We start from the raw sequence: 15171 nt of genomic DNA on the forward strand, positions 1-15171 counted from the left end.
TGGACATATATACACTACCAAACGTAAAATAGATAGCTAGTGGGAAGCAGCCGCATAGCACAGGGAGATCAGCTTGGTGTTTTGTGACCACCTGGAGGGGTGGGATAGGAAGTGTGGGAGGGAGGGAGACACAAGAGGGAAGAGATATGGGAACATATGTATATCTATGACTGATTCACTTTGTTATAAAGCAGAAACTGACACACCATTGTAAAGCAATTATACTCCAATAAAGATGTAAAAAATAAATAAATAAAAGCATTAGTAGAATAAAACAGAATTTATAGAAAGACTGAAATAAAGACATAAATTACACAACAATTATTTAGTGAGTGCCTACTTTGTTTCAGTAAATAATAGCTCTTTCATTATATTGGGGGGCCTGAGGTTAACTATGAGATATTTTATATGGTCCTTGCCCTAAGGGAAATTTTAATAATATATTTGGAGATCAATCATGAATTTATTAGTCAGGGCAAGACACCAGACATTCACTGGTAGATGAAAAAGCATGGTCCTGGTCCACTATATAGTTTACAGTCTGGTGGGGATGATGATGTCAGACTATAGAAGAAACATTAAATAAAGGTGCGGCCATGACACACTGACATGAAACAGTCCAGTTAGGGGTATGCCACCACAAAACTGTAACTAACAGAAAGAGACAAAAATTTGTGTAAGACAGCACGTTCATGGTTATCTCTGTAACTCTGCATCCTGATAGGTTTTCTTGAAGACAAGAGAAAGATGCAGATTTATGCAAAGTCCCTGACCAGGAGTCTTGCAAAACTCTAGGTTTTATACACACATAAATAAATAACATTTCGTTGTTATTGTATGTGTTTGCTATGTGTGTAAAGCACATTTTGCAAATTATGTCACTTAATCTTACCCTCATAGCACACCCATAGTTAAGTGGGGTGTTTTTTTTTACCAGATAGAATAACAGAGCTGGGAGACATTAAGCAATTTGTCTGGGGTTTTATAGCTACTAAGTGGGGCAGTCAAAAGTTGATCCCACGTCTGCCCAACACTAGAGTGTGCCCTCTGAACCACTCTACCACGTTGCCGTGTGAATTTCATCCATCACGTGTAACATGGTGGAAATCAGCAAGAACACCTGCTGTCAGAACTCAGTGACTCCTGAGAAGAAATGCAATGAACCCCATTTGGATATACCCTATTTGACTGTGGACCCCCTTATCTCTGGATCTTGACTAAAGAGTTTCAAATATACCAGGGGCAGCTGACCTCCTGCGGCATGCTGTCATGGCTGTGAAAAACCAGGGTCCAAAATCCAAGGGACTTCAGCGTCTTCTAGGTAGGGGTAGAGGACTTTCCTGCTGACATGAGTAGATCAGCCACAGTGACCATTGGTCCAAAAAGAGTGAATTTCAGGGTGTGTGTAGAATTCATGGAGAAAAGACTAGCTGAAAAGGTACAGGCCAGAGCTGCTACAGCCATCTCATCACCAGGGGAAAGCTGGTATGAGAACAGAGGCAAGAGAGAAAATGGGCTAAGAGACAGGAAGGAGAAATCGTGTCCTGGTCAATTGTTTACGCTCCTGCGTCCAACTAGGCTGAAAGCACATTCTGCCATCAGTACTTAGTTATAGGAGCCAATTAAGACCCTTTTCACCTAAAAAACAGTCAGAATTCTTCGTCATTTCTTTTTTTTTTTTTTTTTTTTTTTTTTTTCCTTTTTGCGGTATGCGGGCCTCTCACTGTTGTGGCCTCTCCCGTTGCGGAGCACAGGCTCCGGATGCGCAGGCCCAGCGGCCATGGCTCACGGGCCCAGCCGCTCCGCGGCATATGGGATCCTCCCAGACCGGGGCACGAACCCGTATCCCCTGCATCGGCAGGCGGACTCTCAACCACTGCGCCACCAGGGAGGCCCCTCTTCGTCATTTCTAATCAAAAGAATACTAACTTTCTCAGTGTATAAAAGTGATTCCCAAAGAGGTCGAGGGTCTTGCCCAAGGTCATGAAGACTTTCAGTGGATGAGGGGGTTCATGAACAGAGATCCCCCAATTCCCAGCTCAGAGTAGGAAAGCATTCCATGCATCTTACCTGATAGCATCAATAAAAAATGTATTTCTCCCTTTCAAACAGGAGGGGTTTAAATACTTTCTGACCTGGAATCTCCTATGCAGTGGCCCAGACCCTAATTCATGGTGTTCTCATCTGCTCAGGACAAGAGAGCCACTGGGCATAATTTCAAAATGTGCAGATTCACAGTGTCTTTAATTATCTCTCTGTCATGCACGAACAGCCCTTGGAGCAAGAGCTATACACCCGACTGTCCTCCTCAGCATGGTTTCCATGGCATGGCCACAGATGGCTTCTAAATTTAAACTTGCACTGCCTTTTAATTGGGTGGTTATGTGTTGTTTCCTGCCCACTCTTGCTACAAGTTAGCCTGAGGCTACTAATTACCAGCAGGACCGGTCAGTTGTCATGTCTGCACCAACTCCATCATTTCTGACATCCTCACACAATGACAGGCTCACCCTTTTCCCTTTAGCAAATCTGGGTTAGCCAGGGTTTGGCTTCATTCTCACGAAAGCAGGACGCCAGTATTCCTAGCTGTGACTTCAATTATTTTAGTTGAAGTTTTCTGCAGATAAAATGCGTCTGTTCACTCAACAAATATCTATTTATTCAGGGTCTTCTCTGTGCCTGACCCTCTGCCAGGCCCTGAGTATACAGAAGAGAGATAAACAGACACGGTCTTTCCCTCAGAGAGCCTATTGTCCAGTAGGAGAGATGGACAATGACCTAGTGAAGAGTCAAATAAGGACAAGTTGTGTTCAGGGCCAAAAAAGAAGAAGAAAAAATGCTCTGAAGGAAAATAGGAGAACCTAATTTGGATGGAAGAGAGAAGGCAAGGAACACCTCTCCAAGGAAATGATAATCAACCTGAGACTTGAAGGAAGAGAAGGTGCCTTTCAGGTAAGGGTGAAGAGTAGGGAATTCCAGACAGAAGGAACAGCAGCAGAGAAGCCCAGAGGCAGGAAGGCTGTTGATGCACTCAAAGAAATGAGAGAAGTCTGGACCATGGCAAGAAAGGGAGAGCAAGCTTAAGATGAAGGGTAGGAAGGGCCTTAAAAGCCACCTTAAGGAAGGTGGATTTTACTCTACCTGTGACAGAAGCCATTGAAGAGTTTATTCATACGTTTATTCTGTCAATCAGTCAGTAGTTGATTGAACATCTACCCTGGGTCAGGTACCATTGTAGGCACCGAGAATACATCAGCACAAAAAAGCCCCACCAAATCCCCATCTTCCTGGAGCTTACATTCTAGATGACGACGCTAACACAGAGAGGTTTTATTTGTTCCACATTTATAAAAAGAGCACTTCAGTTCTCTATGAAAATGGAAGAAGGGAGGTGAGGCAGCTCCAGTGGTTTCTGCAGGAGAGACAGAGAAGCATGAAAGCTTCCTGTGCTTCACACTGCAGGGCAAGACTCCTGATGTCCCATCAGAAAGGCGTCTTGTGCCACTTTTGGGCTAGAGTGGTAATGACTTTGCGTGGCTCCGTTATTTCATCTCCTCAGGGGTCAAAAGCAATATTTTTAAGAGGGCTGGGTAAAGTTGAATTGCAGTCTATGGCCCAGAAATGACCAGAGCTGGGAAGCACCTTTGAGACTCACTGAAGCAAGAAGCCATGCACACCCAGGCTGCATGGTGAATACAGCTCTTGGGCTAAAAGAAAAAATACATGGCTGATTCCTCAGTCTACCCCAGTAAGACATTCCTTTCTCCTGATGACCTAATTATCTTCCCATGATTTTCCTTCTTTTTCCATCCCTTCTCCTTAGGCACACACATACACACACACAGTCTTTTAAGGCAAAATGAATGTAAATTTGGCCCAACAGAGAACGAATAATGACCACATAACCGGGACAGGCCAATCCAGCTTTCCTGAAGGTATAATCCAGTGATCACCTGTATCTGTATCAGGAGCATTAAAGAGTAAACACATGTCCACATTTCTCTGTATCTATCTCCTCCCCCTGCCCCAGGACCTTCAGAATCTACATCCCCAGGGAGTGAAGCCCAGGAATCCTCATTTTTTCACATATTATCTAGGGATATTTTTTTTTTTTGCTTCAATGTTCTCACCATTAGAATTAACTTATTCAACTAAAGACAAACCAGACAATTTTATTGTCTGTTCTTCTCTCCATGATTAGGGTAATGTTACAGGATCTCTAAAAGTCCTTCCTTCACTGAGATACAATGAGATGCAGGATGTCACAGAGGTTAAGAGGTGAGCCAGATCTAGGTTCAAACGCTAGCTCCAGTAATAACTACTTATGTAACCAAGACAAGTTATGTAATGTCTTTAAACCTTAGTTTTCCTCACCTGGAAAATGGAGATGACATCACATCATATATTTATTGTGAGGATTAAATGAAGCAACAAGGTGAAATCCTCAGGTTAGATCTGGCACATGCTACATCCTTCATATATAGCGATGATGATTGTTCTCTAATTTTCTTTTTTTTCACCTTTGCTATTAGGACCTGGAGAGGGTATGAGAGTAGTAAAAGATGGAAGGAGAATATAGATAATAGATACTTGTTCTTTCTTCTCTGAAAGAGAATTTTTTATTCACCTTAATCAGCATTCTAGGAACAATTCTTCAGCTGAGGACACACAGAATGGCAGCCTGAATCCCTTATATAAATATAGAAATAGTTATTCCCACAAGGAATAGAAGCAAAACTCCCACACCTTAGCTCTTCCAGGCTTGCTCAAGGCTGCAAAAGCTGGGCTTGTCAGAAAACACCTCCTTGATCCATCCCTAGAGATTTTTCTAACCTAAAGTTAATTAGATGGCACTGGGGAAGGGAGAAAAGGGAGAGCTGGCATCTAATGCCAGCACCAAAATTTAGTTCTGTTTTTAACTTGCAACATAAAAAGGCAATGTCATCCAGAGAAAAAATTCCCAAGTGGCAGGAAGAAGGGAAACCTGAGGCTTAGAGAAGTTAAATATACTTTTCAGGATTAGTAGTGATGATAAACCAAAAGACGACTCTCTCACAACTTCTCCCTATTCTAATGGCTGCTTTCTCGCGTTAACTCATCTTTATCCTCTTTGGATATGCTCCTCCTAACTAAATTTTAGTTATTCTGAGTTTGGAAACCAGAGGGGTTCAATAAAATGTGGACTGTCTGGATAAAGGAAGGGAAGAAAAGACATAGAAATGAAGATGCACTTCCCAAACAGGCCCTCAATCCATGAAGGCAAAAACGATGCACATAGAAACATTAAAAGCGTCAACATGAACATCTTTTAATGAATGACACCATTTCCAGTAGAGAATAATGACACATGATACGGCTTTTCTTTTGAATTATTGAGCATACTTAGATCTGGGGAGATTATGTTTCTGGTCGTGGTGGCTGCTGTCTTTGCCCAGGGCTTCCATTCCAGTTCCCCTCACACCATCTTGTTCTAGCAAGGGACCCTAAAACTCTGATGGAATATAATCCTGATGATGCCTATCATTATACTGCAATGCCTTGGCCAGTCTTTGGTCCAGAGTTAGATATGTGACCCTAGCCAATATGAGGGCACTTTCCAGGAATCATCTAAAGGGGCTGGCCAAGAAAAATCTCTTTTCCTCTCTATTCATGAGGCTGCCAGGATATAGCCCTGGAGCTGCAAAGTGCCATATCCCTCAACATAGAAGATCATGAGGAAATGAAGCTTGGAGAAAGTTTGAGAAGACTTGGAGATGCCTTGGAGAAAATTTGAGAAGCTAAGGGAGAGTGAATCTAAATGCCATCATGTCCTGAGCTCCAGGTTCTGATCTTCAGCTCTTCCTTTTGTTCAGTGAGGAATCATCTTTCTCTTAATCTGAAGGAACTTGGGTCACTACCACTTGGAATCCCATGAATCCTAATAGTTTTACTGGGGCCTGAAATTACAAGACCCAGTAGACCAGGTTATGTGCTAACTAGCCTTCCAAGCTCATGGAAAATATAGATGTCTCTTCTTTAAAACTTTACTCATTAAAAAACAATACCATTTACAATAGCAGCAAAAGAATGCTAACTTACTTACGGATAAATTTGATAAAAGATATGCAAGATTTATACACTGAAAAGCTACAAAACCTTGTTAAGAGAAATTTAGAAGACCTAATGAATGGAGAGATATACAGTGTTTATGAATGGAAACACTCAATATTATTAAGGTATCGATTCTTTTCCATTTGCTACATATAGATTTAACTCAATCTCAAACAAAACCTCAGCAGGACTTTTAGGGAAACTAATAAGCTGATTCCATAATTTATATGCAGATGCAAAGGACCTAAAGTAGCCCAAACAACTTGGGTTGCATAAATTTTTTTGTTGTAGGGGGGCTATTCTGTGTATGTTGAGCAATATTCCTGACTTCTACCAATTATATACAAGCAGTATCCCACCTCCGTTATGACAAGCAACAGTGTTTCCAGACATTGCCAAATGCCTCTGGGGAACAAAATCACCCCAAATTCAAAGCCACTGAGCTATAGTAATCAAGTGATGTATTTGCATAGGGATAGACAAACCAGTGGAACACAGCAGAGAGTAAAGAAATAGACCCATGTATATATATGGTCTACTGATTTTTGACAAAGGTCCAAAGACAATTCAACCGAATAAAAGTAATTTTTTCAACAAATGGCATTGGAACAATTAGATATCAATAAGCAGAAAGAAGAAATGAGGAGGAAACTCAATTTATACCTCACACCACATATAAAAATTAATTCAAAATGAACTCATACTCAAATGTAACCTAAAAATTCAACTTCTAGGTTCTAGAAAACATCTGGAAGAAAATTTAGGCGACAGTGTTTGTGACTTTGGTTTAGGCAAAGATTTTTAGTTAAGGCACTAAAGGCAGGACCTAAAAATGAACAAATTGATAACTTTGATGTAATCAAAATCAAAAACCTCTGTTCTTCAAATGCTATGAAAAGATAAGAAACAAAGAGAAAATATTTTGAAATCACATATCTGATAAAGGACTTGCACGTAGAAAATAAAAAGAGCTCTCAAAGGCAATGGTACGAAAACAGCCCAATTACAATTGGTAACGGATTTGAACAAATATTTTATCAAAGAAGATATATGGATAGCAATAAGCTCGTGAAAAAAATTCTCAACATCATTAGTTATTAGGGAAATGCAAATTAAAACCCCAATTAAATATCACTATATACCTATTAGAATGGCTAAACTTAGAAACTGACCATACCAAGTGTTGGTGAGCACATGGAAGAATTAGAACTCTTAAACACTGCTGCTGGGTATATAAAATGGTATAGTCACTTTGGAACACAATTGGGCAGTTCCTTAAAAATTTAAACAAACATACTGCATTAGATTGTTATGGTTGCCATACAAAGTACCTTAAATTGGATGTCTTAAAGAACAGAAGTTTATTGTCTCATAATTTTGGATAGAAGTTCAAGATCAAGGTGGTGAGGTGGCAGTGTTGGTTTCTTCTGAGGGCTGTGAGGGAGAATCTGTCCCATGCCTTTCTCCTAGCTTCTGGTGGTTTGCTGGCAGTCTTTGGCATTCCTTGGCTTGTAGAAGCATCACCCCTACCTTTGCCTTCATCTTTACATGGTATCCTTCCTTTGTGCATATCTCTATGCCCAAATTTTCCCATTTTTTTAAGGTCAACAATTATATTAGATGAAGGCCCCCCCAATGACCTCATTTTAACTCGATTACCTGTATACAGACTCTATCTCCAAGTAAGGTCACATTCTGAGGTACAGGGGGTTAGAACATCAACATATCTTTTTCAGGGGACATAATTCAACCTATAACATCTACCATATGATCCAGAAATTCCATTCCTAGGTGCTTACCCAAAATAAATGAAAGCATATATACATATGTTCACAGCAGCTTTATTCATAATACCCCAAAACTAGAAACAAACCAAATCTCAATCAACAAGTGAATGGCTAAACAAATTGTGGTATATCTATAAAATACAATACTACCCAGCAATAAAATGAATTAACTATGGACTTACACAATTATACAAATGAACCCCAAAATAATTATGCTGAGTGATGTAAGACAAAGGAATACATCTTTTGTGATTCCATTTATATAAACTCAAGAAAATGCATAATAATTATAGTGACAGGAAGCAGATCAGTCATTGCCTAGTGATGGGGAAAGGGGTAGGGAGAGATTATAAAGGGAACAAGGAAATTTTGGGGGTGAGTGATTTGTTCACTAGCTTTTACATGTATATACATGTCAAAACTTATTAAATTGTATGCTTTATATATGTGCAGATTATTGTATGTCAATTATACCTCAACAAAACTGTTAAAAACAAAACAAAACAGAGCTTGTGCATAAAGCAGGGCACCTGGTAATATTGAAGAAGCTGTCATGCTAAACTAGTGATGATTGTATAAGACAGTTGGGACATCTTTAAGAAATGGCACTCCATTTAAAGTCTTAGAACACCATCTAAGATGCCATAATAAGAAATGTTACCATCTAAAAGAGGTATGGTGCTTTAGGCTGGAGGAAGACTACTTACAAACACTGACTATCCAACATAACTGAAATGGAAATGAGAAATGCTGTCGAAAGAGAAAGGGCTATCAGCCCGATTTATCCTGCCAATGCCAAATCAACTCATTTATTCAACACAGATTTACTAAGCTCAAACAAGGGCATCAAGCTGTGCATGCAATGATGAATTGGATGTGCTCCTTGTCCAGTCTGGTGGGACAAAGGCAGAGGCTGCACATTATCAGCTCACCAGAACGCTGCTTGCTTAGGGCTTCTGTGAATGTGCTTGCTAAGTGCTAGGGGAGCTGAAGGGGGCGGGGGACGGGTCCATCAAGTCTAACCGATTCTCTACAACTCATCAGAGCATAAATCCATCACAAGTATATAAACTGCCAGTCTAGATCAGACTGAGACCCCCCAGATCAACATTTTGTATCTGGCAGTGATTTGTACCAAGTGCATGGGGAAGAAACACCACTATCTTCCTTGGTGCTAGCATGGAAGTTTGGGGCTATTCCTAGGGTCCTTATAGTCTATGTCTGAAATGTTACATTTAGTTAAGTTACTTCAATTCTAGAATACAGTGTGAGAAAGGATACAATCAGAGTCTACAGAAGCAACAGCAGTCTGGATAAGATTAATTTGAACTTGATATATCAATTCAGTGAAATCTAGCAGTCCAACCAGTGTCTGACAACTGGCAGGCAAAGCAACCAATTGATTTGCCATCATTTTCTTTCTATAATTGGCTGCTGCTGGATGTAGTACAGGGGAAGAAGATCTGGATATTTAATCAAGATGCCTAAGAGGCAGCAAGGAGTAAATGCAAGGCAAGGTCAAACTGTGTGACATTAAGTTAATGAACCTCTCTGAAACTTAAATCCTGCCTTGACAAAAAGGTGGACAGTAAGAATACCTACGTTAAAGGTTGATCTGAGGATTTACTAAACCAGGTGTGTGTGGCCCCTGGTTCACGGTATTTTAGTAATAATAACAATAAGTAGTAGCAGTAGTAGTTGTACTGATAGTAAGAGTAGTAGCAGTATTGCCACTGTTGTAAGTTATGTTCTAAATCTGTTACTTGTTTTCCAGGCATGGCTCCACTGATAGGACCTTTCACTCTTTGTGACTTTTCATTCACTGAATCTGTAAGACAGCGGTTATGAGAGCTGCCTTACCTAACCCACAAATTAATTCAAGAAGTAGTTCTACTTGATAGGTATATGCCAGTCACTAAGGCTATAGAGATGAACAAGACATGATTCTTGTCCTCAAGGAGTTTCAGTCTAGTGAGGGAGGTAGACAAGCAAACAGACAGTGGTAAAATAGGATGAAGGCTCCATAATAGGCAATATACAGGCTGAGTGTGGATGTCCACAGAAGGACCAGCAGGGTTCAGGGCAGGCTTCCTAAATGGGAGTAAGCCACAAAAGCGTTTTTGGCAGAGGGAATAGATATCCAAAGGCTGAAAAGGCAAGAAACGGGTGGTGATTTAGCAAATAATAGTTTAGCTTGGCGAGAAGATAGAATCCAAGGAAAAGACAGATTAAATAGATTCTGGGAAGGTGCCTAAGGGCCAGACCAGGAGAGCCTCTTAAACCATATGAAGGAGTTTGGTCACTACCTTGAAGTACCCTGAATACAAACCTGGTATTAGAAACAAATGTTAAAATCTACGTACTCTTTAATTCTAAAATTCTATTCAAACATTGTCACTATCATCAGGTACACATGGATTCAATGTCAGCTGTTGTGCACAAGGATACTGCTATGAACTGCAGGTCTGTGTGTCCCAAAATTCATGTGTTGAAATCTTAACCTCCAACGTGATGGTTTTTGGAGGAGGGGTCTTTGGGAGGTGATTAAGTCATGAGGATGGAACCCTCATATGGGATTAGTGCCCTTATTAAAGAGACCCCAGAGAGCTCCCTTGCCCCTTCTACCATGTGAGGACACAGACAGAAGATAGCCCCCTATAAACCAAGAAGCGAGCTCTCACTAGATACCAAATCTGCCAATGCCTTGATCTTGGACTTCCCAGCCTCCAGAACTGTGAGAAATAAATTTCTGTTGTTTATAAGCCAACAAGTCTATAGTATTCCGTCACAGCAGCCTGAACAGACTAAGACTGGAGGTCATCTCATTTTCTCCAACTCTCTAACACACACACACACACACACACACACACACACACACACACACACACACCCCGCAAAGAAAAAAATAATAAACTATCACACGACTGCTTGCAATTGTAAGTATGAAGTCCTATGCCTGCTCACTGCCTGCAAGAAACTCAGGAGGCCAATGAAATGAACTATCATGGCTTTGTGGCAATAGCTGCTGTCCATGGTTCTACTCTTACTAATTTTATGTCATCAGAATGCAAGAGCTCCCAGAGAGGCTGGTCTCCTGTCTCCAGGTTTGCTTTCCCTTGCAGTGAAGCAGGGTTGCCCAGAGAACTGAATGTGAGGAAATGGAACCACTGAAGCTCCTAGACGAAAATTAATGGTGCCATTTTTTTCAATGTAAGCCTAACCTTAGAACTTTTATTGTCAACCATTCATAAATGCTGCTGTCAAATGGGCATGCAGCCTCAAAGCCCTAGTGAGGCACCAACTAATGGTTTATATTGCCACTAATGTATTACAAAAGGCTTGAACATTTAGTTAAAAGTAAAAATGGAGAATTTGGGGGAGGTGCCAGAGAGGTAAATTGGGAAGAAGTCCATGGCAGAAGAAAGGAGTCTTTGATGCATGCTGGGGTACAATATATGTGTACCACCTTTAATTGTTCTTTGGGTTGAAAATTGCAGTTTCTGCATCTGAGCCCTTTCAGAAGAATTAATCAGAGGAAATCTGTAAAGTTTTCCCATACTTAATAAAACATGCCTCCACAAAGCTTCACAGAGGAAATTATTATAAGATGGTCAGCCCGTATGTGAGATCACACCTGTGCTTTCCGTTCTGGAGAAAGAGCTGAAGAACTTGCCTAGTTAATCTTGGAAAAGAGACTGATTTTGTCTTCTGAAACCTTTTCTCTTGTAAGTTAGTTTACTAGACTTGGATAATCACAGTTACTTAGGTAAATTTATTTGAAAATGCCGATATTCCTGGTGTTCCTAAGGCTATATAATAGTATGAATTAATGACAATTTTTACAAATTTATTGAAACTAGTTTTTAGACTCATTGGAATAATTATTAGAATAATTTACTGAAATTATACCAGGTACTATAAATAAGACAAGCAAATAATGAATCTGAGACTATAAAAATCAAACTGAAATATGCTACATCATATTCTGGAGCCATACCACACATCCACAGGAACACAAGTCTAAGAAAACTAGATGTAAATACATGAATTCTTATAGAAAAGTGCTTCCAGTTAAAAAGGGTAGTCTTAAGGGAATGGCAGGGTAGTGGTAAGGGGTTTTTAGAGAAATCTCCCTGCCAAAAATTCCTACCAAATGCCTTGGCATTATTTCAAATTATTGAGTTTCTGCCTTAGAAACCTTAATGTCTGATTTATAAATCCTTCCTATAGAATCTTTTCAGGAGTACGAAAACATTCACTGGTTTATACAAAGCTAGGTTTAAAGACCTATTCAGTGCACCATTTTGCTCACACTGGTCACATATGTATAAGCTAAACAGATTTGTAAGAGGAGAGATAAAATGAATAAACTTATTCCAAAAGTTAGGGAAAAGGACCTCCAAGTATTCAGTCAAATGCAATATTGGAATAGCTGCTTCAGAGTGAATCCTGGAAGATGGAATATATAATCAAAGGTGTTATACCAAATTCCAACTGTCAAAGTAAACCTGACTGCACTGTACTGACATGACACACATAGTAAGTAGTTCAAGTGGTCAAATTAGAGCAACACAACGAGTTTCCATTCATTACCAGGCAGATGACAAGTCCTGAACTAAATGTTGTGAAAAATAAAACCTTACAAGACATGGTGTTGTCCTTAAGAAGATTTCTATCTTCCTGGTGAAATAAGAGTTAAATACAAAACCTAAGTCAAATTAACATAATCTAGCACATAATGAAGGAAAACATTTTCATCAATCATTAATTTATTCTACATTTGTTGAATGCTTATGGGACAAGCAATATACGAGCCACTGAGTATAAACAATGAATCACACTTAATCTCTGCCCTCAAGAAACTCACAGTAAGAAGTATTAGTTTCTGGGCTTCCCTGGTGGCGCAGTGGTTGAGAGTCCGCCTGTCAACGCAGAGGACGTGGGTTCGTGCCCCGGTCCGGGAAGATCCCACATGCCGCGGAGCAGCTAGGCCCGTGAGCCATGGCCGCTGAACCTGCGCGTCTGGAGCCTGTGCTCCACAATGGGAGAGGCCACGACAGTGAGAGGCCCAAGAAGTATTAGTTTCCAAATTGTTTTCCATGGACAGTGAAATTTCTCAAACCACTTTGACAATGGAGGACTTTTTTCCAGAGTCTGAAGAGTATTCTTCAGAGCTATGCAGGAAATGTTGGTTTCAATCCAGAAATGGTATAAAAATTTAAGTAAGGAAAAATTTCTAGGTTATACTTTGAGAAATCTTTATGGATTTTAATCAAAGCACTGGATGATGGATAGACCTTGGACTGGTAGGTAGATTTAAGGCAAGGAGAGCTCAAAATATGTGCAAGGTACACGGTAGATGATACTTAAAATGACTGGACCACTCTTCCTTTTCTGGTAAGCGGCCTGAGGTGACCTCTAAAAATGGTTCGCTATTCACTTGACCCAGAAAACCCCACAAAATCATGCAAGTCGAGAGGTTCAAATCTTCGCGTTCACTTTAAGAACACTCGTGAAACTGCCCAGGCCATTAAGGGTATGCATATCCGAAAAGCCACCAAGCATCTGAAGGATGTCATTTTAAAGAAGCAACGTGGGCTTCCCTGGTGGTGCAGTGGTTGAGAGTCCGCCTGCTGATGCAGGGGACACGGGTTTGTGCCCCGGTCTGAGAAGATCCCACATGCTGCGGAGCGGCTGGGCCTGTGAGCCATGGCCGCTGAGCCTGCGTGTCTGGAGCCTGTGCTCCACAACGGGAGAGGCCACAACAGTGAGAGGCCCACGTACAGAAAAAAAAAGCAAAAAAAAAGAAGCAATGTGTGCCATTCCGTCGTTACAATGGTGGAGTTGGTAGGTGTGCCCAGGCCAAACAGTGGGGCTGGACACAGGGTCGGTGGCCCAAAAAGAGTGCTGAATTTTTACTGCACATGCTCAAAAATGCAGAGAGTAATGCTGAACTTAAGGGCTTAGATGTAGATTCTCTGGTCATTGAGCATATCCAGGAGAACAAAGCCCCCAAGATGTGGCACAGGACTTACAGAGCTCATGGTCAGATCAACCCATACCTGAGCTCTCCCTGCCACATTGAGATGATCCTTACTGAAAGAGAACAGATTGTTCCTAAACCAGAAGAGGAGGTTGCCCAGAAGAAAAAGATATCTCAGAAGAAACAAAGATTTATGGCCTGGGAATAAATGCTTCAAAAAATAAATGCAAATAAAAGTAAAAAAAAAAAAAAAAAAAAGACTGGATCATCACAGGTCCTCAGGCAGAGTAGTGAGAAATAAAGTATGATAGGTGAATTGAGACCAAGAGTGGAGGATCTAAAAACCCAAACTGAAAACTTCATTCTTTATTAAGAAAGTGACATGGAAAAAGCCCTATTTTTTTTTTTTTTTTTTTTTTTTTTGTGGTATGCAGGCCTCTCGCTGTTGTGGCCTCTCCCGTTGCGGAGCACAGGCTCCGGACGCGCAGGCTCAGCGGCCATGGCTCACGGGCCCAGCCGCTCCGCGGCATGCGGGATCTTCCCAGACCGGGGCACGAACCCGTGTCCCCTGCATCCGCAGGCGGACTCTCAACCACTGCGCCACCAGGGAAGCCCCAAAAGCCCTATTTTAAAGAAGCAACCTAGCCATGATAGTTCAGTGTAACCTGCACGTAAAGAAAAAAGTCTGTAAAAACTCAGAAGATAAAAGGACCTAAACTCTCCCTGAAGAATGGATCAACATGACTGTAATGACAAAAGTTCAAAACATGATACTTTACGTAAGAAAACATGCTAAAATTAGACAGAAATAAGGCAAAAGATGTAGAAAATTTTAATTTGCTTTTCAACAGCAGAATCAGTCTGGGGCACTGGAAAGGAGACCATCAATCATAAGGGCCAGAAAGCATTGGACTTTAACCTTTGAGGTCCATTGAAGACAACATGATATAGCTACAAAACTTCTTTTTTTTTTTTTTTTCTTCTTTTTGCGGTATGCGGGCCTCTCACTGTTGTGGCCTCTCCCGCCGCGGAGCACAGGCTCCGGATGCGCAGGCCCAGCGGCCATGGCCCACGGGCCCAGCCGCTCCGCGGCATATGGGATCCTCCCAGACCGGGGCACGAACCCGCATCCCCTGCATCGGCAGGCGGACTCCCAACCACTGCGCCACCAGGGAGGCCCTACAAAACTTCTTGAGCTGTACACTTGTACTGACTGGGTTCAACCGCATTGCTGTCATTTACTGCTGTTTTATTCCTATCTAAAATATTTCTTTTGGTTATATACAATCACTTACATTCAAGAAGGTTCTA

The 15171-nt window shown here is 41.1% G+C and overlaps 1 protein-coding gene across 1 annotated transcript; it reads left to right on the forward strand.

The window, feature by feature from the left end:
• Positions 1–13192: 13192 nt before the first annotated feature.
• LOC309805078 (large ribosomal subunit protein uL22-like) lies at positions 13193–14655 on the forward strand. The gene is made up of 2 exons (XM_082622900.1): positions 13193–13451; positions 13673–14655. Exons 1-2 carry the CDS (start codon positions 13302–13304, stop codon positions 14066–14068), a joined length of 546 nt encoding a protein of 181 aa, XP_082479026.1. The 5' UTR covers positions 13193–13301; the 3' UTR covers positions 14069–14655.
• The last annotated feature ends 516 nt before the right edge of the window (positions 14656–15171 follow it).

Source organism: Mesoplodon mirus (genome assembly GCF_964341445.2).
Source record: "Mesoplodon mirus genome assembly, chromosome: 5".
NCBI classification, from domain to species: Eukaryota; Metazoa; Chordata; class Mammalia; order Artiodactyla; family Ziphiidae; genus Mesoplodon; species Mesoplodon mirus.

Excerpts from the sequence above, each read along its gene's own strand:
- LOC309805078 (XM_082622900.1), top strand. The coding sequence starts at position 13,302 with ATGGTTCGCTATTCACTTGACCCAGAAAACCCCACAAAATCATGCAAG. Across the intron at positions 13,452-13,672 it reads CCACCAAGCATCTGAAGGAT|GCAAAAAAAAAGAAGCAATG; the intron begins GTCATTTTAAAG and ends CAGAAAAAAAAA.